This window comes from Ailuropoda melanoleuca, chromosome 15 (assembly GCF_002007445.2).
Source record: "Ailuropoda melanoleuca isolate Jingjing chromosome 15, ASM200744v2, whole genome shotgun sequence".
Classification (NCBI taxonomy): domain Eukaryota; kingdom Metazoa; phylum Chordata; class Mammalia; order Carnivora; family Ursidae; genus Ailuropoda; species Ailuropoda melanoleuca.
The window spans coordinates 46,366,507-46,388,487 of NC_048232.1; the positions used below are offsets into that span (position 1 = coordinate 46,366,507).

At 35.2% G+C, this 21,981-nt stretch overlaps 1 protein-coding gene across 1 annotated transcript in view; it reads left to right on the forward strand.

Moving 5' to 3' along the window:
- Positions 1–21,158, forward strand: part of TBC1D15 (TBC1 domain family member 15) — a 77,873-nt gene extending 56,715 nt beyond the window's left edge. The window contains 8 exon segments of the mRNA XM_019795715.2: positions 4,348–4,464; positions 10,344–10,444; positions 14,788–14,887; positions 15,193–15,290; positions 18,078–18,194; positions 18,705–18,791; positions 19,794–19,983; positions 19,986–21,158. Coding sequence (XP_019651274.1) covers positions 4,348–4,464; positions 10,344–10,444; positions 14,788–14,887; positions 15,193–15,290; positions 18,078–18,194; positions 18,705–18,791; positions 19,794–19,983; positions 19,986–20,014 — 839 coding nt within the window. The 3' untranslated portion in view covers positions 20,015–21,158.
- The last annotated feature ends 823 nt before the right edge of the window (positions 21,159–21,981 follow it).

Here is a 21,981-nt window from a genome sequence, read left to right on the forward strand (position 1 = left end):
TTGTAGTTCATTGTAAAGACTTGAGCTTTTCCTCTGAGTGTGATGGGAAAGCCACTCGAGGATTTTCAGGAGGAGAGTTAATATGATCTGACTTTTAAACAAACCATCTGGCTTCTCTCTGGAGAATAGCTATGGGGGGCAACGGAGAGAATATAAAGATCATGTGAGGCTATTGCTCTAATTCAGGCGAGAGATGATGGTTTTTTGATACAGAGGGCTAGCAATTGAGTGAATGAGATGTGACTTGAAGAAACAGAGAGAGTATGCCATGCAGCTATCTGGACGAAGGGCATTCTGAGTGGAGGGGAACACCATGGTCTAGACTTGTTTCTGCCTCAGGGCCTCCATATATTTGAAGAAGAGCAAGGAGGAGACTGGTGTGGCTGGAGTGAAGTGAATGGGAGGGGTGGTGTGGAGTGAATGGTTGGGAGAGCTCAGTGTTGGTTTCTGTATGCATTTTGAAAGTTTAACGTGTGTGTGTGTGTGTGTGTGTGTGTGTGTATCAGTGTCACACAAGAGAAGCAAAGACTCAAGAGTGACTCCCAGAGTTTTTAAAGTGAGTAACTGGAGGAATGGAGTTGTGGGTTTTTTATTAAGACATGGAAAACTATAAGAGAAGCAAATTTGGAAAGGAATATTTGGAACTTAGTTTTGGACGTGTTTAAGTGTGAGAATGCCTAATGGATGTCTCTATATTAATGTGTGCAGTAGGAGGTAGCTACATAGGGCTTGAATTCAGGGGGGGGCTGGAGATAGAAATTTAGAGGTCATCAGCATATAGATGGTGGGGACTGGATGACACATTGCCAAAGGAGTGATGTATTTAGAAAAGTAGGGGTCCAAGAACTAAGCCTTGAGGTACTTTAACTTGTAAGTAGGAGCAATTAGGAGAAATCCGCAAAAGAGACTCAGAAGAGAACCAGAGAAAAAAGAGGAAATCCTGAGAGTTTGTCCTTGAAGTCGAGTGAAGAAAGTATTTACAGAAGGAGTGACTAGGATATCAAGTGAGCTGAAGACTTGGATTCACCATTGCACAAGGTAATAAGGAGATCACTGGAGATTTTGATTAGAAAGAAGTTTTAGTGGAGTGGTGGAAGTGATAACCTGATTGGAGTGAGTTTAGGAAGAAACAGGAGGAGTGGAGTTGGAGACAATATATATAGCTCTTTTAAGAAGTTTTGCTCTAGGGGCGCCTGGGTGGCACAGCGGTTAAGCATCTGCCTTCAGCTCAGGGCGTGATCCCGGCGTTGTGGGATCGAGCCCCACGTCAGGCTCCTCAGCTATGAGCCTGCTTCTTCCTCTCCCACTCCCCCTGCTTGTGTTCCCTCTCTAGCTGGCTGTCTCTATCTCTGTCTAATAAATAAATAAAAAATCTTTAAAAAAAAAAAAAAAAGAAGTTTTGCTCTAAACAGATGGAGACAAAATGGACTGCCATTAGAGGGGAAAATGAGGTTAAGTAAGGTTTTTATGAAGATGAGAGAAACAACAGTATGGTTGAAAGCTAGGTGAGAATGGATCAAATAGGAAGAAAAACTCATGAAACTAGAGAGGGAGACAGGAATTAACTAGGGCAGTATCCTTGGGTAGCCACTAGAGGGTGGATGTCATGCGCTTAGAGGAGGGGTTGGACTTCACCACCATCATGGAGGCTTATTTAGAGTGATAGGAGGAGAGAAGGGGACTGTGTGAATACAAATGCAGTTATGTGGTTAAAATAGCAAGATCCTGTGGAAGTTCTCTTTGGATAACTTCCGTTTTCTTAGAAATAGGAAGCAAGGTCCTCATCTGAGAGCTAGAGTTGGGAGGAGATAACATATTGGAGGCTTGAGGACAAAGGAGAAGATACAAAATAGATGAAGGGGGACTAGGCATGGATGAACGAAATAAAGCACAACTGCCAGGCAGCATTAGGGGCCCAGTTGAGGTTAGTGATGGCAAATGTAAGATGGGGTCCTTTGGCATTGTTGTGTTTTCTTCAGTCTTCTTTAGCTATATCAAGTTAGATGGAGAGTTGGATTTAATGAGGGCTCTTTATTTTCTAAACTGTAAGTACTAATTTTCTTTCTAGATATAGTTTCTATACGTACTTTCCTTATAAAATACTTTACATATCATTTTTGATCCCTTTTTGTTTTCTGCTTGTCATGTCACTTCTAAATATACAAGAGGAAAGAAATGCAGATAATTCATGAGGGTACAAATAATTTTTACCATGTTTAAAACCCCTATTAAGGCAAATACTCTATATTGTCACTATGACTATGTCAGTTGTGCTTGAGTTAATAAAAAAATAAACTTATGTACCCACTTACCAACACTAATTTGAGAATGAAATATTTTGATGTTTTTCATTTTTTATTTTTATTTTTAAGATCTTATTTGAGAGAGAGCATGAGTGGGGGCGGGGGGGGGGGGAGAAGGGAGAAGCAGACTCCCCACAGAGCAGGGAGCCTGACACAGGGCTCTATCCTAGGACCCTGAGATCATGACCTGAGCCAAAGGCAGATGCTTAACCAACTGAATCACCCAGGTGCTACCATTTTGATGTTTTTAAATGAAATTTTACATTTATTATGCTTTTTTTGGTATTACTTTATTTGTTTGAAAAACATATCCACAATTTTATAGATATGTACTTTTATTAAATCTAATACAGTGTATTTTTTTTTAAAGATTTTATTTATTTATTCGACAGAGATAGAGACAGCCAGCGAGAGAGGGAACACAAGCAGGGGGAGTGGGAGAGGAAGAAGCAGGCTCACAGCAGAGGAGCCTGATGTGGGGCTCGATCCCACAACGCCGGGATCACGCCCTGAGCCGAAGGCAGACACTTAACCGCTGTGCCACCCAGGCGCCCCTAATATAGTGTATTTTAATAGAAAGCTATAATATTGTTCTCATATTTTTTTAAATGTCCTTACAGAATCTAAACTCATGTCATCTTATTTTGTTAGATTCTACTCTGTTGTAAAATACCTCCCCATTTCTTCACAAGTACAGGTTTACCCTGCTATCTGAAAGTAGGGTGTTCTGTGAGACCTTTCATGAGTCTGAATATGGTATAAAGCAAAGAAATAATAACTGTTAACTTATTTGGAAGATTTTTTAAGCATTCCCAGACCCAAAAAATAACCTCTTTTAGGCTTTTTGCTAACAGATCAATCAAGATACAGCACAGTTGCCCACAGACACATTTCAAAGCTATGGTGGCTTGATGCTGAGATGCTGAGTGTAGGTCCTGGGGAAGGAGTGTGGTGTGGGCACCTCTAACTGCTCAGGGCGAGTGCTGCCTCTGTAACAGTTCACTGCAAAACAAACCCTGAATGCTATTTTCACTTTTCGTTGTTTTTTTTGTAAAAGTGAAAATCTTTGGATTTCTTTTGGTTAATGAAAACAGGTACTGATGTATGTCTTTTGTAAAAGTGAAGTGGTGTAATGCAAACTTTTGAAAAGCAGGAGTACCTGTATTGAGAATGTTTTCAGTTTATTCGTTTTCATGGGTGAAGTGGGGGGAGATCTCGGTCAGTTACAACTTTTAAACAGAATTGATTATGGAGTAGCTTAAACACTTTGAGTTTCTTTAAAATATTTCTTCCTAATTTACTGAGGGATTCGTTTGGGGAATACCTTTTTAATTGTAAAGCCTTCCACAATAAGCTGCATTTAATAGGTATCAGTGTTTCTGGATTGAATTGTCAGTACAGCTTGGGATACACCCATGGCGATGTTTCCAAACCTGTTTTTAATGTCATGAAATCATTTCTAGCATAATATGGGTTTTCATTTTTTCAAAATTTAACTAAATTTTGTTTATACTAATATATAAACTGAGTAATGTATATATGAGAATAAGGAAGTAATTTGTCCTGAAGATGATTGTGGAACATGACAAAGAAGGTGATAATGAATGAAGCAAATATGAATGAAACAAATCTCTTTGATTACAGTTGATTGTGTAGTAGCTTTTCTTTTATTACTGTTTTCAGGTAATACTGCCTGTCACATGCATTCATGACTGGCATTTTTATTGCTAACTAATATGAATTATTGGTGTTGCTTTTAATTAGTAAGTGTTTTCTACTATTAAAAATTTCTGTGTCTAGATAAGAATTGAAAAATATTTGAAAATATACCCATGAGGAAGTGGTCCGATTTTTGAAAAATATTCTAAAATCTTACATTTATTGCATATCTGAAATGGAATTTGATGAATTTTTTCATTAAGTAAAAGGTTAGCAAGAGAGTGAAATTAATAGCAAGAAAAATAATTTTGTTCTTTAAGATGTAAGCTTTATAAAAATCTGTTTTCTGAAAAGTTTTCAAATGTATGATGATTTTCCTCCTCAGAAAAGGATGTTAACAGAACAGATCGAACAAACAAGTTTTATGAAGGCCAAGATAATCCAGGGTTGATTTTGCTTCATGACATTTTGATGACCTACTGTATGTATGATTTTGATTTAGGTAAGTTCTCTTCTAATATCCTAATTTTAAAAGATTTATATATATTTATTTTAGAATTTAAATTTATTAACCTGTTAGACATAAGTAACTGCTCTATGGCTAGTTTCTATAGGGATTGTTCTATTGAACTGGAAACTTGGAAGGCTGTGATTCCCAGATTGTGCACTGAAGAGCACTGGGTTGCCATGGCATACTTGTGGGGCAATGTGGGATATTTTTAAATTTTTGAGAAAGATAGTGACATCTGTAAGGGTGCTGCTCTCAGTCCTTGCTGAAGTAGTTCAGAGTTTCAACATTGGAGCTCCACATTCCTCCTGAAGAAGTTACAGTTTTACAAAGCAGGGCTTTTGGCCTTGTCGTGATAGGCAAGTATTGTGCAAAAACAGATGAGGGACAGGAAATGAGGATGGTGGTATCCAGTTGGATTCCAAGGTTTGAGAAGTAGTGCAGTGCCCAACAGGTGCTAAGTTCATAGGACATAAACAGTTATTAAGTTGTTTGGATCCAAGTACTTAATAAATGGAAATGTTAGTTATTTCTTTGAGCCTAGGGAAAATTACTAAGACATAATGGAGTCTGAACTGAGAAAGTTTGGGAAACTTTGAAATGCTTTCCTGCCTTGTGAAGGAAAATACTGATGTAATGATATCTTGGACAAGCCATGTGGATAAATATTATCTAGACCATGTAGAAACTTTACTCTCTTTTCTTGGTAACTGTGTTTCTTACCAAAATGGGTTAGCAAGATGGGCTGATGGGGCAGTAGCGGATAGCGTGAGGAAGGGTTAAGGGGTAGAAAATATAAGGAATTAATATTTTAAGAGGTAAGAGAACTTGGCTGTTTCCTTAAAGGAAATTCTCTATGCATCAACCTTTGTATAAGTAATGGAAAAGTTTGAGTTATCTACCATGTGAGTGATTCCCAGGTAGACAATAATGGAGACAGATGTTTTCTAGGTTATTTTAATAGAGCTTGAGACAGCTTTTGGAGAAGGTAATTGAATATTTAGCATATTAAACCTAAATGAACCTTGAATTATGATACACGTTCCTCATCGTTTGTATCTATATGAATTCCTCTTCTTTTATATGTTAGGGGAAGCTGTAAACTCTTTTGTGGATCTTGAGGCATCAGCCTCTTTGGTGACAGTAAATTGAAAACCACAGCTTTCTCTTTAAAATGTAAAATTTAGCCAGTCCTATCTATCACACCTCATTTGAAACATATTAGTAGAGTTCTTTTCGGGTTAAAGCACTGTCATACTTGATTTTGACTCATTACTAATAGCAGCCTTTTGAAGAAGTGGGGAAATAATGCCAATTTTATGAGTAAGGTTTTATTGTTCTAGAGAGTGACTCAAGGTTGCCCAAGTAGTAAATATTGGACTGGGGTAGAGACCCAGGTCTTTATTTCAGGCTGGCATTTTTACCTCTATGTACCCACCATGCTGACCCATTGCCATTTTACTACAGGGACTAGGACCATTGTCTTAGGGAGCAAGAGCCATTGCCTTGTACTTTCAGATGATAATTTTGAGATAGGAATTCATGCATATTCTTAGGAGCTCCTGAATGCTCAGTTTTTTCAGGGCATAGTCCCAGACCAGCTAATTGGGTAAATTGCTGTCTTCATTTATCTGTATTAATCTCTCATTCTTTCTAGTCAAATACTTAAGTTACCTGAAACATAGCCAAGGTTCCTGTTAAGAACTCTGGCCTTGTAAGGAGCCAACGTAGTTTTCATAAAGCAGTGCGTCATATTTCTTGTCCTTTACCGTGGTAGAGTAACCTGGGCTGTAAATTTACTCTTGTAGGTAATTCTGTCATATTGAGTTGTTTGGCTTCATAGCCCATATAGATGAGGTACAGGTACATTTACATTGAATACAATCTCATTAATAGTGAGGAAGGAGACAGAAATTACCAAAAGCAGACAGAAGAACTCAAGGCAGAATAATTTTTCGTTAATTCAAAGACACTACACTTAGGATGTTTCTGTGGGAGGTAATCTTTTTAAATGGTGTGGTACATAATGATGATCCTCAGTAACTAATAAAACATTAAATTATACTCAGAATACTGTATGTAAGAAGGCAGAGAGTGTCTAATTAAAAAAAAATGATTTCCAACTCCTCAGATTACTATTTTTACTTGATACAGTAAGGGCTAAGCTTCAGTTAACCTGGAAACCGACCTATATGTGGGTGAAATTTTTCTTTTTAGTGGAAGAAAGTGTGCACTACGATAAGGAGTTCATTTGTCCCACCTCCCCACTGCAACAAATTTGCTATGAAAATAAGTGTAGGGAAGTACTTGAGAAATTGTAGTGCTGTTTAAGATGTGCGTCAGTCAGCACGACTGCAGGCTCTTAGTGTCACTGAATGCTAATTTAAATAGCTTTAATCTTTCTTTAATTAAAAGGAATTTGTTCATTAATTCCACCCCTGCAACCCATGACATACCCCAAAGAACATCATGTATAAAATAAAATAGATTAAAAGCAACTAGAGTATGAAGATTAATTTGACTACTGGCTTCAGCTAAGACTTATATAAGAAATATGGTAGTGATCCCATATGAAAGCTGAAGACTTAAATGATTAAATTAGCTTCTTAGAAATTTTTATTCATTATTACTTTATAATAAAGCACCTTTTCCCCCAGACGAAAGGTGCTTTGTAAATCTTTTGAATAGCACACTTTGAAATATTTCTATTATAGACTATATGCAGTCAGACTCAGTAAAGTAGTACTCTTTTGCACTTCGTTGAATTCAGATCAAATTTCTTTCATGCTTTAATTGGTTTAAGCTTTATATTTGTCATTTCTTTCACTGTGTCAGTGCCATGTAGAAAAGTGCTGATAACAATTTAGTATTCCTTCCAACCTATTTATTTTTTTAAGGATTTTATTTATATATTTGAGAAAGAGCGAGACAGGTCACAGAGGGAGAGGGAGAAGCAGACTTTCCCACTGACCAGAGAGCCCAACGCCGGGCTCCATCTCAGGACCCTGGGATCATGACCTGAGCCTAAGGCAAGACACTCAACCAATTGAGCCACCCAGGCACCCCTGTTCTTTTTAATTAAAAGTGTTTTTTTTTATTAGGGTTAAATCCAGGGGAACAGAACCATTAAGGTTATGTATGTTTATATATTTTTATTTCTGTTTACATATATATTTTTTATGTATTTTAACATATATATACAGAGAAAGAAACAGATTCTTCCAAGGTGTTGGCTCATACGATTATGGAGACTGAGAAGTCTCACAGTCTGTTGTCTGCAAGTTGGAGACCCAGGAAAGCCTGAGATCGGGAGAGTCAGTGGTGTAGATGCCAGTTCAGGTCTGTAAGCATGAGCTCTAAAGGCAGAAGAAGATCAATATCCCAGCTCAGAAAGCCAAGGCAGAGGGGCGCCTGGGTGGCACAGCGGTTAAGCGTCTGCCTTTGGCTCAGGGCGTGATCCTGGCGTTATGGGATCGAGCCCCACATCAGGCTCTTCTGCTATGAGCCTGCTTCTTCCTCTCCCACTCCCCCTGCTTGTGTTCCCTCTCTCGCTGGCTGTCTCTATCTCTGTCGAATAAATAAATAAAAATATTAAAAAAAAAAAAGAAAGAAAAAAGAAAGCCAAGGCAGAGAGCACATTCAACCTTCCTCCATCTTTTTCTTCTGTTCGGGTCCTCCATGGACTGGGTGGTACCCACCACATAGGGGAGGGTCATCTACTTTCATCAGTTCATCAATTCAAATGCTAATTTCTTCTAGAAACACCTTCAGGACACTCATAGAAATAATGTTTAACCAGGCTTCTGAGCATCCTGAGGCCTACCCAAGTTGACAAATAAAACTAATCACTGTAAGTGTGCATGATTTTTAAAAAAGTCTGTGATAAATTTGTAGAAATTCTTACATTTAGATATCTTGTCATATGCCATTTTTTTCTGGCACTTGTCTCCAAATGTTATCCCTGGTACCGTAATAATTGGATATCTACCATAGCAACCCAAGTGTTCTTTCATGCTAATGTGAGTAGAGCCATACTTTTCCACAGGGTGTCACGTAGACATAGGTTGATAGGAACATAGCAGTAGATGATGGGGCAGAGGCCCAGAACAGGTAGAGATAAACTTTTATTTGTAGGGAGATCCTGAGGTGATCTGAATTGTCTCTGTGTTATACCTCTAATCTGAGATTTCTCAAGAGACTCTGGCCTACATGCTTCCTGAGGTCATTTGTTAAAGCTTTATTCCAAAATAGGAAGAGAGATGTAGAATTGTGTATCATTTCTAGCAGAAATATTCTCTTCCCCTTTAAAATACTCTTTTAATGGCTTCAGTGCACATCGATTTTTGTGAATGATAAGAATATAAGCTTCGGACTTACACATGAAAGACTATATTTTCCATGACTTCAAGCTACCTTGGGAAAAAAAAAATCTCTATATAACTGTAACACATGTATAAAAGTTACCAAAGTTGAATGATAATATGTATGTAAAAAGGCATAGTATGAACTTTTGCCCCTTTGTTGGCTCAAGAATGTGTGTCTTAGGGGTGCCTGGGTGGCTCAGTCATTAAGCGTCTGCCTTGGGCTCAGGGTGTGATCCCGGGGTCCTGGGATCGAGCCCTGCATCGGGCTCCCTGCTCCGCTGGGAGTCTGCTGTTTCCTATCCCATTCCCCCTGCTTGTGTTCCCCCTCTTGCTGACTGTCTCTCTCTCTCTTTGTCAAATAAGTAAAATTAAAAAAAAAAAAAAGAATGTATGTCTTATGTCTTAAATCAGTTGTTCAGCAGTTAAGGAAATTGAGAGTTTTGTAAGGTGGAACTAAAAAATAAGAACCTTGACATGTTAGGTGGAAAGCAAAACCAAGACTCTTTAAGTGAGGGGCCTGATTCTTTAACTTTCCAGTTTTTCTTTTTACTCACGGGCTATAATTGTCATGACTGAGAAATTGTAACAGCATCAAGAGAAAGGTGATTAGAGTGATAGTTTCAGGTACTGAGTATTAACTGGATTAAACCAATTGCTAGCATTAGTTATACATAGAGTAATAAGGAAAGAAAGGCAAGAAGAACATAGATATGAGTACTTAAAAGAAGTACATAATTTTGTTATGACTTCTTTTGGTTTAGATTACCAGTGATCTGGTGGCTAAAGCAGTTGGACCCATTTTCATTCCTGTTTTATTTGGCTTGTTCATGGCAATTAGGTGCTGTTTGTTGCTTGGGTCCTAAAACTTTTTTCCCTTTGACTTTCACAACACTTTTCTCCCTTGATTTTTTTTTCCCCCTCCTTACTTCTGACTACTCCTTGTCAAATGTCCTTTGAGTATATATTCTTACCTTTGATATTCCTCTGGGTTTTCTCTTCACCCCTCCTCTTTATCATAATAATTCTGCACAGTATTTTTTTTTTTTTTTTATTTGACAGAGATAGAGACAGCCAGCGAGAGAGGGAACAAGCAGGGGGAGTGGGAGAGGAAGAAGCAGGCACATAGCAGAAGAGCCTGATGTGGGGCTCGATCCCGGAACGCTGGGATCACGCCCTGAGCCGAAGGCAGACGCTTAACCGCTGTGCCACCCAGGCGCCCCTGCATAGTATTTTTAACTAATATTACCCTCTCTTGAAAATGATACCTACACTAAGACACATAATAGCAGCTATCTATCTGCTTGACATCTCAGTCTAAAACAACTCATTTTTCTTCGTGATTGCTAGACTTCCTCCTCATTTATTTTCTTGGTAAACGTCAGTATCTACCAGTTTCTGAAAGCAAAGAAAAGATGAAATTTTAAGTGAAATCGTGGTGATATGCACAGAAGGATACATAAAGCTTAGGTTTTCAGAGACATGTTTTTTTTTTTTTTTTCCTATTCTTAGGGTATGTTCAGGGAATGAGTGACTTACTTTCCCCTCTTTTATATGTGATGGAAAATGAAGTGGATGCCTTTTGGTGCTTTGCCTCCTATATGGACCAAATGGTAAGAACAGGGGCTCCTTCCTTTAATCAAACTAATTTAGAAGATTTTAGTTGTATAATCTTATTATATAAGATTGATGTTTATATTTAGACAATTATGGTGTAACTTAAAAAAAATTGCTCCATGTTGTTTGTTTGTTTCTTTTTTAAATAGCCTTTTCAGGGGTCTTGAAAATGTGGACACTTTTTAATACAAAGAGTAGATAGTAAGTGCCTGTAGCGCAGGAATAATCACTGTTTAATATCAGTAAATCCTTCTGTTCTGCAGAAGAGCTATGAGTCCTAGAATATTGATGGAATAGATGAATTCAGTGCTTGTGAAGTAGTTGAACTTTCATATCATCTGCTTTGGAGATAAAGCTTAGTCATGCCGAGTAATATCCTTACTTTTTGTGAACATTTTGGATTTTGTCATTATAGTAACTGATTTTTCTTCTAGATCTGTTTGAACTGTTTGTAACAGTGACACTTGCTTAGTAATTCATTGTTATTTTCTCAGAAGCATGTGATTATTAGAGTTGAACTATATTTATATATATGTATTATTACAAAGAACGTTTTATCTATTGATAGTAGCTTGGAGACAGAACTCTGGGACAATAGCACAGAGTATTAACAGGGAAACAAAATAGAATAGTCTTCTCAAGTAGTCTATGAGAAAGAAAAAACAGCAGAGAGCTAAGAGTAGATAAAAGCATATGAAATCCAAAGACCTGACTACATAGGTTCACTGTCCTGTTTCAGAGAAAAACGAATATACTTGATGCTGGACTTTGATATTGGGTATTCAAATGGCTTGCTTCCAAGGGAATAAAGATTTTGAATATGTAATCATATACTATGTTTCCCTGTAATATAGGGTTTAATTCATTTTCTGGGATACAAATGTGGAGTTTAGAAAAAGTACCCTTCTCTTTTTTCCATACTTCCGTTCTTCACCTCTTGCTTGCCAGTTTTTCTTTTCCCTTCCAGTTTTTCCCACTTTATTTCTTCAAGTCTCTTATATCCATGTTTCCAACTCATCCTCGCTTCTCTTTTCCAGATGCATATTTAATAAGCTTTGATAGTTAAAAATATCTTTTACTATCAAATTAATAAGTATTCAAAGTACGTAGTCATGAACATGAATTAATGTTTTGGATTATTTAGAAAGATTATTAATTGCAGTAATCTGCTAATATCATAGTTTGTCTTCCTTACCTTTTTGATTGATTGATTTTACCTGCCTTCTTAGTTCCAATTACTCCCAAGTGCTCTAGAAACCTGAGGCATTTGTTATAAAGGTCTGTACAACTGATACTAATTGTATAAAAACTATTGTCTGCCTTTCTTGTGTTTTTGTTGTTTATCCTCTTTTCACTAGAGCTAGTATGTTCCTTGATAAAAGGGTTATGTCTTTGTTTAACTAGTTTCTGGTATGCTTCCAGAATTTTCCTAATGCCAACATGAGGTTTTTGTGCAACAGATTTTTGTAGAATAAACACATGAATATTTCCCCAGTGCTTAGTTTAGACCTTTACTTATAGTAAGTGTTCCAGAAAAATTAACATGAACATACTGCATTTAGATTTTTACAATAATAGCTTTCATAAAATTGAGCCAATATTGGCATGTTCAAAAAAATTGGCTTATGCCGTATATATACACATACATGCATGCGTACATACATACTTGTGCATGTATTTAGGTCCCAAATGCACAAAGACTTTTCTGAACATCTGTAATACATACTTTACAGTCCTGTTTGTCATTTTTGTGTATGGAGGTTCAAATTCTTTCTTCTTTTTCATAGTAAATGTTCTCTGTGTTTGCCTTTTCCATTGAGGACGGTCTGGGGATTTTTCTAGTCTTTATTCTAAAAAAATCTCTTAATATATTGTCCACTAACATTTTTTTTCGATTTGAATAAAAGGGTAATATTTTGCAATCAAAATAATCTGCATGATTGTTTTTTACTGCATTGCTATTGGTTTGGTGTCCTTAAATCTGTACTGCTATTTGACTCCTTCTTTTTGTTTTACAGCTTTATTTCATGTAAGTTTTTATTTCTTTTATGATGACTGAACCTAATGTCCATAGATTTACTTCTATTGTATATACTCATATCTAATGTAGCTGTAGGCATAGGTTGTGTGTCTATTATAGAAATATTATGGAAAGATTAGCAAAATGATCTAATGAACTTTCTTACACCCACCATTCATTTTGCCATATAATTTAGTTCCTCCCTTCCTTCTCTTCACCTCCCTCCCCCGTATGTGTATACACACACACACACACACGTATATGTACATATAGATATACAGATATATATAGATATATATATACACATATACAGATGTGTAGATAATAGACATATATATATGTATATGTACACATACATATGTATTTCTATGCACACATGTATTTATTTTGCAGATGCAGTTGAAGCCATTTGTATATCCATTGTTGATCTCATTTTCCCTTCTCCTGGAGTAGCTACTTTTTTGTGTTGGCCGTCATTTTGGGAGTGCTTCTTTTTATAGCAGATTGTGCCATGTTGGTACTCCCAAATCAATTCTAGCCTTCAGCTGTCATAATAAAAATGATGCTATTAATCAAAGAGTTGATTCTGTCTTTCCCTTACAGGTCCATGTGGTAAATGTGAAGAAACAATATCCCAAAGTCTTGTGTCAGTCTAGTAAACTAGTTCTTTAAGGCATAAAGGAAAAGTCAGTTCTTTAAAAAAGATTTGTTTATTTATTTTAGAGAGAGAGTGTGTGTGCGGGGGGGGGGGGGGGGGGGGGGAGAGGGAGAGGGAGAGCAAGCAAATCTTAAGCATACGCCCTGCTGTGTGGGGCTGGATCCCATGACCCTGAGATGATGACCGGAGCCGAAATCAAGAGTCGGACACTTAACCAACTAAGCCACCCAGGCGCCCCAAGAAATCAGTTTTTTGAGAATCAGTAGCTTCAAAATTTTATTTTACTTTATTATTGTTATTTTTTTTTAAATCAAGAATGATGCTTTGTCTCCAAAACTTAAATAGAAATTTGAGGGAAGAGGGAATGTTGTCTTTAGGCTTTTTTTTTTTTTTTTTTTAAGATTTTATTTATTTATTTGACACACACAGAGAGGGATCACAAGTAGGCAGAGCAGCAGGGAGAGGGAGAAGCAGGCCCTGAGCGGAGCAGAGAGCCCGATGCGGGGCTTGATCTCAGGACCCTGGGATCACGACCCGAGCCGAAGGCAGACACTTAACTGACTGAGCCACCCAGGTGCCCCACTTTAGGCTTTTTATAAGTGTTAGTACCGTAGGTCACCATAGAGGAGTTGGGGCACATGGATAAAGGGATTGGAATGATCTAAGGAGACTTCCAGTTATTTTGGTCTCCCCACCCAACTCCCAACCCTTGACTAAAGTTCTGGTAAGGAGTCTGCTCAACTTCACAGAGTATTTAAAATTATATAAACTGTAGCAGTTCTCATACTTTGTGATCTCAGGACCCCTTCACACTCTTAGATACTGTTGAGGACTCTGAGAACATTTGTTTATGTAGGTTATGTCTCTTAATGTTTATATGAAAAATTAATACTGAGAAGTGTATAAATATTTATTAGTTATTTAAAAATAATAATCCTTTTAACATACTTAAACATACATAATATTATTTTTTTAACAAAAAGTAACTTTTCCAAAACAAAACAATTTACTGAGAAGAGGGATTGTTTTCCATTTTCCATTTTCTTTGATGTCTAGTTTAATGGAAGACGGCTAGATTTTCATATCTGCCCCCGTGTTCAGTCTACTGCGTTATCACTCCTCATATAGTCTTTATCCTTGTTAAAGTGCAAAATGCGTATAGTATTTTAGAAATTGTCATGAAAATGGTTTTGACTTCACAGATTCCCTTAATGTCATCAAATTTAAGCAACAATTAAAATAACTAGTTCTTCAAAATAAGATATATGTTAAGCTAAAATTTATGTGACAGTTTGAAGAAATATTTAACAATGGGAGTGGTTTGATAAAAGTTTATTGCCCAGATATGTGTTTCTTTCACCAAGTTTCTTATTTGATGTAAGAAAGAAATAAGTGTATTAGTCTATAGCTTTGCATTCTTCTTCATCTAAGTGAAACGAATAGAGGAAAAAAAATAATCCTTAGTTTGAGACCAAGGATTCGCTTTCCCTCCTTTTTAATGTTGCTTTAGGTTTTTAATTTGTTGTAATTTTTAAAAATATAACCAGTGTGGTGTAAGTCCAGCATTTGTTCTTAAACTCATGGTTTAGTTATCAGCGATTTTGTAATAGAAAATATTTATTAAGTATTATTTATGTGGTGACATTTATTTCCCTTTAAAGCATCAAAATTTTGAAGAACAAATGCAAGGCATGAAGACCCAGCTAATTCAACTCAGTACCTTACTTCGATTGTTGGACAGTGGATTTTGCAGTTACTTAGGTAAGTTTAGTGAATCAAATTATAAACACAGCAGATTGTAGGGTAATATACAGAGAGGAAAAAATGTAAAGAACTGTTTTAAAGATACATATACCCTATCACTGTTGCCTGAGTTCCTTTGAGGGATAAAAGTGTGGGATCAGACTTTGTATGTATAATTATTCCTTAAAACAGTTTATTCATAAAATGAATTATTTGTTATTTTATGGTTTTCTTTTAAACAAACGTTTTAAATAGGTTACTGTATTCTGAGATAATTAGCATAAGAGTAAGCCATATATATGTTTTTTTCTCTTTCTGTATAGAATCTCAGGACTCTGGATACCTTTATTTTTGCTTTAGATGGCTTTTAATCAGATTTAAAAGGGAATTTAGTTTTCTAGATATTCTTCGATTATGGGAGGTAAGTTCTTAAATTATTATACAAATGTAATATTTATTATGGAAAGAAACACTTATTTTATAAACGGATTATAATAGCCTAACTGAAATTTCTAAAGCACGTATGTTATGAAATTCTGATTGTTTTGTGGTCTTTCCTTAATGATCTTGAATTGACTATTTGGTCTTTAGAGCATTTTTTATAAATCACAATCCTTATGAGATTTGGGGCCACTAGGTTCCTAGAACCACTTTTCTAGACCATTTGTAATTGTGTTCTTTCCTTGGGAGGCTTGACTTTATGTGAGGCTCTTCCACATTCTGGTACAGATTTGTATAGAGTTCAAGGAAGTTTTGACAGACAGTCAGTTAAGATGGCACTTTGTAGTCTGAAGTATTCAGAAGGAGCTGATTTGTGTTTTGCTTTTTTAGAGAACTTTAAGGTAGAGAAAATTACTAAGAATAATACAGCAAACATCTTGTGAATATACAACCATTTACTTAGTTTCTACCTGATAGATATTTTGCTTGTTTGCACCAACAGTGTTGCAATGAACATCTTACTTAATATTAAGGCAAGTATCTTAATATTCAGTTTTCATGTATACCTCTGAATGTGTCCTTAGAATAAATTTATAGATACCTCTGAATCAAAGACTAGTCAGTTTTTATGGCTGTTGATAGATATTGCCAAATTACTCTCAGGAAGAGGTGAGAGATGATTCTTTTTCAGAATTGGGCACTCCAAAGGTAGGTAAAGCCACATTTAATCACTCGCAGTCAGCTTGGACTCTGACCTGATTACCTTAGCTAATTACTTAGGGTTGAGGAGATGGAGCATAATTGTGGATTAAAAAACAAACATCCCACCATCCTTACTTAACATATGTAAACATTTTGCCATATTTACTTCTAGTTTTTCTCTTTTTTTCCAAGAAAAAGAATTAAAGATATAGCTAACATCTTTAATCTCCACCCCAAGTCCCGTTTCCCTGTCCCCAACTCTAGAGGATGTTCATGAATGTATATCCTTTTATTCATTTTGGACCCAGGGTAACCATGAAAAACAGAAAATTATTATTTTCTTCTAAAATATGTTATTGTTAAGTTAACAGATCAGTATGCTTTTAAAATAGAATGTTGGTGTAATGACTGATTGCTACCTTATCTTTATAAAGGCAAGGGATTACAGAAATTCTCCCAAGGAAAGAATGGGGGAAATAATCCATTTCGATAATAAATAGACGTATAGTGGAACCCCTGTGTCCTCTGAGGCTTTTACAGCTGGAAATTGGTTCTTATGCTTTTGGTGACCATGCTACCATTAGAGAAGGTGATGCTGCTAATTGAAAGATCATTGCTTTGTGTGGGATGACTTCTGTTTGAAATTAGAAGTAAAATTCACATGTTCTTGAGCTGGAATTGTATTTAATTTAATGTAATTAATTTATTTTTGAGGGTTATTATGAAATTTAATTGTAATGGTTTGATAATTAAGAAAAAAACATAATTATCATATCCTAATTTTCCAGTAAATATGTTGCTGACAACATCGTGTTTTTTAAAAAAATTTTATTTATATATTGGAGTATAGTTAACATATAGTATTATTAGTTTGATGTACAACATAGTGATTCAACCTTTATATACATCATGAAATGCTCTCCATGTAAGTATAGTTACCATCTGTCACCATACAAAGTTATGACAATACTACTGACCATATTCCCTGTGTTGTATTTTACATCCCTATGACTTGTTTATTTTATAACTGGGATTTTGTACCTCTTAATCCCTTTCAGTTTTGCCCGTCTTCCATCCCCCTTCTCCTTTTGACAACCACCAGTTTGTTCTCTGTATGGAATCGTAAAGTTTATCAGTCTGGTTAAATAAGTATCTCAACTTCTTTTGAAGGATGAATTGAGAATATTTTTACTGTACAGCTAGAATAACCCTCAATCTGTTTACCAAATAAATTGAACTTGTAATGAAAAGTTTGAGGTTAATTGCATTGTAATTAAACTTCCAAAAATTGAATTTAGTCTGAAAATTATTCAGTTTGATTTACTCTTGATCAAAGAAGTAAAAATATTTCAGGTATGCTTTAATGGTATTATTTATGTGGGTCTTTTCGCTTTCCAGATAAGATATTGTTATATACGGTAACAGGAAATTAAGGCTTTAAATTTGAGGTCATTATCTATATTTAAGAAGAGTGGCTATTGATCAAATGTTTTATACATTTGGGTATAAATTTTGGGTTGTTGATTCAGTTTTTGTCACAATCAGAGGTACTCTGTGTTATGTAATATAATGTAGAGCTATTTCTGGGTGGTTTTGATCCCATGCACTATTTAACTGAATTTTTTTTTCTTTTATACCTATGATTTAGCTTTTTTTTTTTTTTTTTCTTCCAGAGATTGAAGGTGATTTAAAAGTGAGAAACTGAAGGGTCATAAAAATACTAAAAATGCCTCTAACTTTATACCTTAAACTTAAACTCATGGATGTAGCTTCTTTTTTAATATCATTTATCATGTAAATTAGGCTCAGTGATTTGCTTATTGTAGTTACCTAAAGGGCCACATTTAGAATTCATCATATTCACATAATGTTAAACTCGATATTAGTTACGACGTAGGTGAAGGTAAGACTTCTGCACCCCTCGTTTCCTAACTAGAAAAACAGTGGTCTACCCCCTCTAGGCAACTTCTGCTTTGCGTAGAAGTCATTCAGAGTTCAGCATTGTTTCTATGAGGAAAATATTTTAAAATTGTTATAGTTTACTAAATAATTCTATTTTTTATAGGTAATGTGGACTGAGCTGCCTTGTAAAAATTTCCATCTTCTTCTCTGTTGTGCTATTCTGGAATCAGAAAAGCAGCAAATAATGGAAAAGCATTATGGCTTTAATGAAATACTAAAGGTAGTTCTTCTTTTAATTTAGTTTTTAATATTTTGGCTCTTTCCTTTGGTGGTACCAGTATACAAAACATTTTCTTGGAGCTTTATTGAATCCCCTGACTAAAACTTAAATTGTATCAGTAACAGTTATTACTAAACTGACTTTGAGAATGACAGTTCAATGAATACATACTGGCCAGTTACTTTTACCTGGCTAATTAGGAAGAAAAGGAAATTCAGCAAATGCTTTTTTATGTAGTTTAGTTTTCTTTTAAAAAAATTGTCCTTTGCTTGTAACTTTGAGATAGTAGACTTGGGACAGCTGCTGGATTTAATGTTCTATAAGCTTATTAGCTGTTCTTTAACTTTAAAACTGAAAGATAATATTGAATGTCCTGCTTATTTGTAGTATGTGAATACTTTTATTTTAAGTATTTTATCTGCAGTGAAATATAACTGGTAATAAATTGTTTATATAGTAGAATATAATAGTGCTTTTAGTTTCAATTATCATTTTATGGATTCATTTTAGCATATCAATGAATTGTCCATGAAAATTGATGTGGAAGATGTACTGTGCAAGGCAGAAGCAATTTCTCTACAGATGGTAAAATGCAAGGTATGCAGTGTTTTAAATAATTGTAAGATTTTATTTGTATGCTTTTGGTGGGTTGAGGTCAAGAAAATTTTTCTTCGTAGAAGTAAGATAAATGGCAATTTCAGCAAGTTGAAGGCAGGCACCAAGCATTAGCTAGGATTTTGTTTACCATTATGTATTTATGGCACTTAATTGAAAACAGTTGATTAATTGCACTAGATAAGAAATATAGTACAGCAAAATGGCAAAAATAATGAAAACGTTTCTGAAACAAGTATAGAGGCTGTAGAATTTAAGTATTGATGTATTACCCAGTCTGAATACATACTAGGACCTTATATTAAATGTGGTATCCCTGAATAAAGACGTATGCTAATCAGAAATAATTAAATGAATAGTATTTAGTCTATATCTTTACAACTGTATCAGTCAAGCTCTTAGTTCTTTCTAAAAACAAGGCAAATTTGATGTAGTATGATCTGAATTCAAACCAAATCATTCTTCTAATGTATTTTGGCTTTTGTATTTTTATCAGAGTACCTATTTGGTCTTTGTGTCATTTGTTCATGGTTCCACATACTTATTTTGGTTCACTTCTACAAACATTTATTTGATAGCTATTCTGTTCAAAATATGTCAGTGAGACACTTCTTTCTTTAAGGAACCTTGTGCATTAAGGGAGAAAGATGGTGTAAATAAGATCTCATTTAAAATCTGAGATTCTGTAATACAGGGAGAACGAAATAAATGCTAAATATTAGAAACTTGTTTGTGGGAGTGGTAGGGTGGGGAGGAGAGTGACTAATTTGGAATAGAAGATCCTGGAACCGCTTATGAAAAAAAGTGGTTAGGATTTCATTTGAAGTGGAGAAGGAAGGTGTGAGAAGATACATAACAATCACACTGTTAGAATAAATGTTCAGATTCTGGAATCAGTATAGTCTTAAGTGATAGAAGTGTTATTTTGTAATTACTTTTCCTCTATAGTGAAGGATGGTTTTGTGTTTGATTTTGCATATTCAGGAATTGCCACAAGCAGTTTGTGAGATCCTGGGACTTCAGGACAGTGAAGTTACAACTCCAGATTCAGACACTGGTGAAGATGAAAATGTTGGCATGACTAGTTGTCCTACATCTGCTTTTCAGAGTGACTCCTTGCCTGTACTTGCTACCAGTGGAACCAGAGATGACAACCCAACACAGATATCAGTGTCCCCAATGTTAGCAGATTAACACCTGCATGATCATTCCTCTTGCTTTATCTTTGAAGAGACACTTTGTTGCAACCTTTTTCAAGTACTTGAAAGGTGGAAATTTAAAATCTTGGTATTGATCATGCTTTAAGGTTTATGGAAAGAAAGTGTACTGATGTTCTTGCATTAAAGCTTTACAAAGATTTAAACTAATTATTTTTGTAGTTACTTCTACCAAATAGCCTTTCCTTTTCAATAACATTCCTTAGTATTTTTATAGCCAAGTACATTTTATTTTCTTGCTGATGAACTGGATTTGGATAAATATTACAAGTGGATGAGTTGGAAATTATGCACTTTGAAAAACATTCACTTTGTTTACTCTAAGTTTAGTGGGTTTTGGATTTGATTAAATTAAATTATGTTGGGCCTTTCTATAGCATTCTAAGCTGAGAAATAGATTGTGTTACCCAAGTGATGAGATAAAAGAATTTGTTTTTCTCTATTGTTTACAACAATACTCAGCTTAAATATTTATGCTGGTTGAATGTGATTTAAATTGGATATTTTCATTAATGCAATTTAATGTGTAGATAAAAAGAGCTATTTCAACCATAATAAGTGGATTGGCAGTATATTTTTTACATTGAAGTTTTCTTCACTTGTATGTAAAGACTATGTAAGTACTTATTTATGAGTATAAGAAAGGATGGGCATATTTTCTTTAACTGAATAAACTTGACTATTGATTTATATAACCTGATTTGACAAAAGTAATACATAGCTTCAATATGAGACCTTTTTCAAAACTATTTTCTTAACCAAACATTTATTTCATGGGACTACATTCAACCCTGTACCTGGTGTAATTTTAAAATTAATTGCTTGTAATCTCACTTTACTAATAATGTGTTTACTATCTTTCCTAATAATGCATTAACTGATTAATCAGGTCTTTAAACTTTTATAAAATGCTCTTTGCAAAAAGCTTATGTCAAAAAGTTCAATATACTATCACGAGTCTCAAGATACTTTTTTGTATATGAACGAAGCTGTTTTTACCATGCATTATTGCATGATTTTAAGTTATGTGGAATTAACATAACTGATTCCGTTTTAATTGTGATTTGTTAACTCCTGTACATATCATTAAAATAAATTTGAAGTTGAAGTAGTGTTTTCAGTTAAATTACAAGAAGTAGTCTGCTAGCTCTTTATTGGAAAAAAAAAATCCAAGATGGCCCCAGCACATTTTCTGTTTTTATGTGATTGAAACAATCATTGGAATGAGTTACGGACGTGAGAAAGAAACACGACCCTTTCATAGCCAAAAACAAATTTTCATCAGCACAGACTTGGGCATAGTGTTATCTTGGAGGATATAATTGTCTGACTCAGGAAACCAGCTTCCTACAATTGATGTTAATAATGTAAAATAAAAGTTATGCACTTCTGAAATGGTCCAAGAGATAGATTTTTTCCCCCTCCAGAAAACTAGGGAATGAAATGAACTTTTTTCCCACTTGAGTATTAACTGACAATCATGACAGTAGAACCATTAGATTTTAGTTTTTAATATCATATGTGTTATCTTTCATCAGTTAATAATGAGTAAGCCTATTTAGACAAAAAAAGTAAACGGATCAGACACTCGGCATCTCCAGCCTTTCATTTCCTGCTGTTCAGGAAATTGCCTAGAACATCTTGATGTCCTTCTTGTTCTTCCTGGACGGGGGCTTTGGGGGAGTTTTTTTCCCCACTGTGTAATGTCATATCTACTTCAGAGTTTAAGAAAATCTTAACACATTTAGTAACTTGAACTTTTGTCAAGTTTTATTATAAAACTACTTGTTAAAACATTTTTACCAAAGAGTCTGAATTTCTGTCTAGCTCATTTTTGATGGGGAAGTAATAATACATCCTAGTGCTGGATAAAGTCTAATGAGAGTCTACAGAATCCAGTTAGCAAATGCTATATAAACTTGAGTTATTGAGATTGCTAAAATAGATAGTTTGGG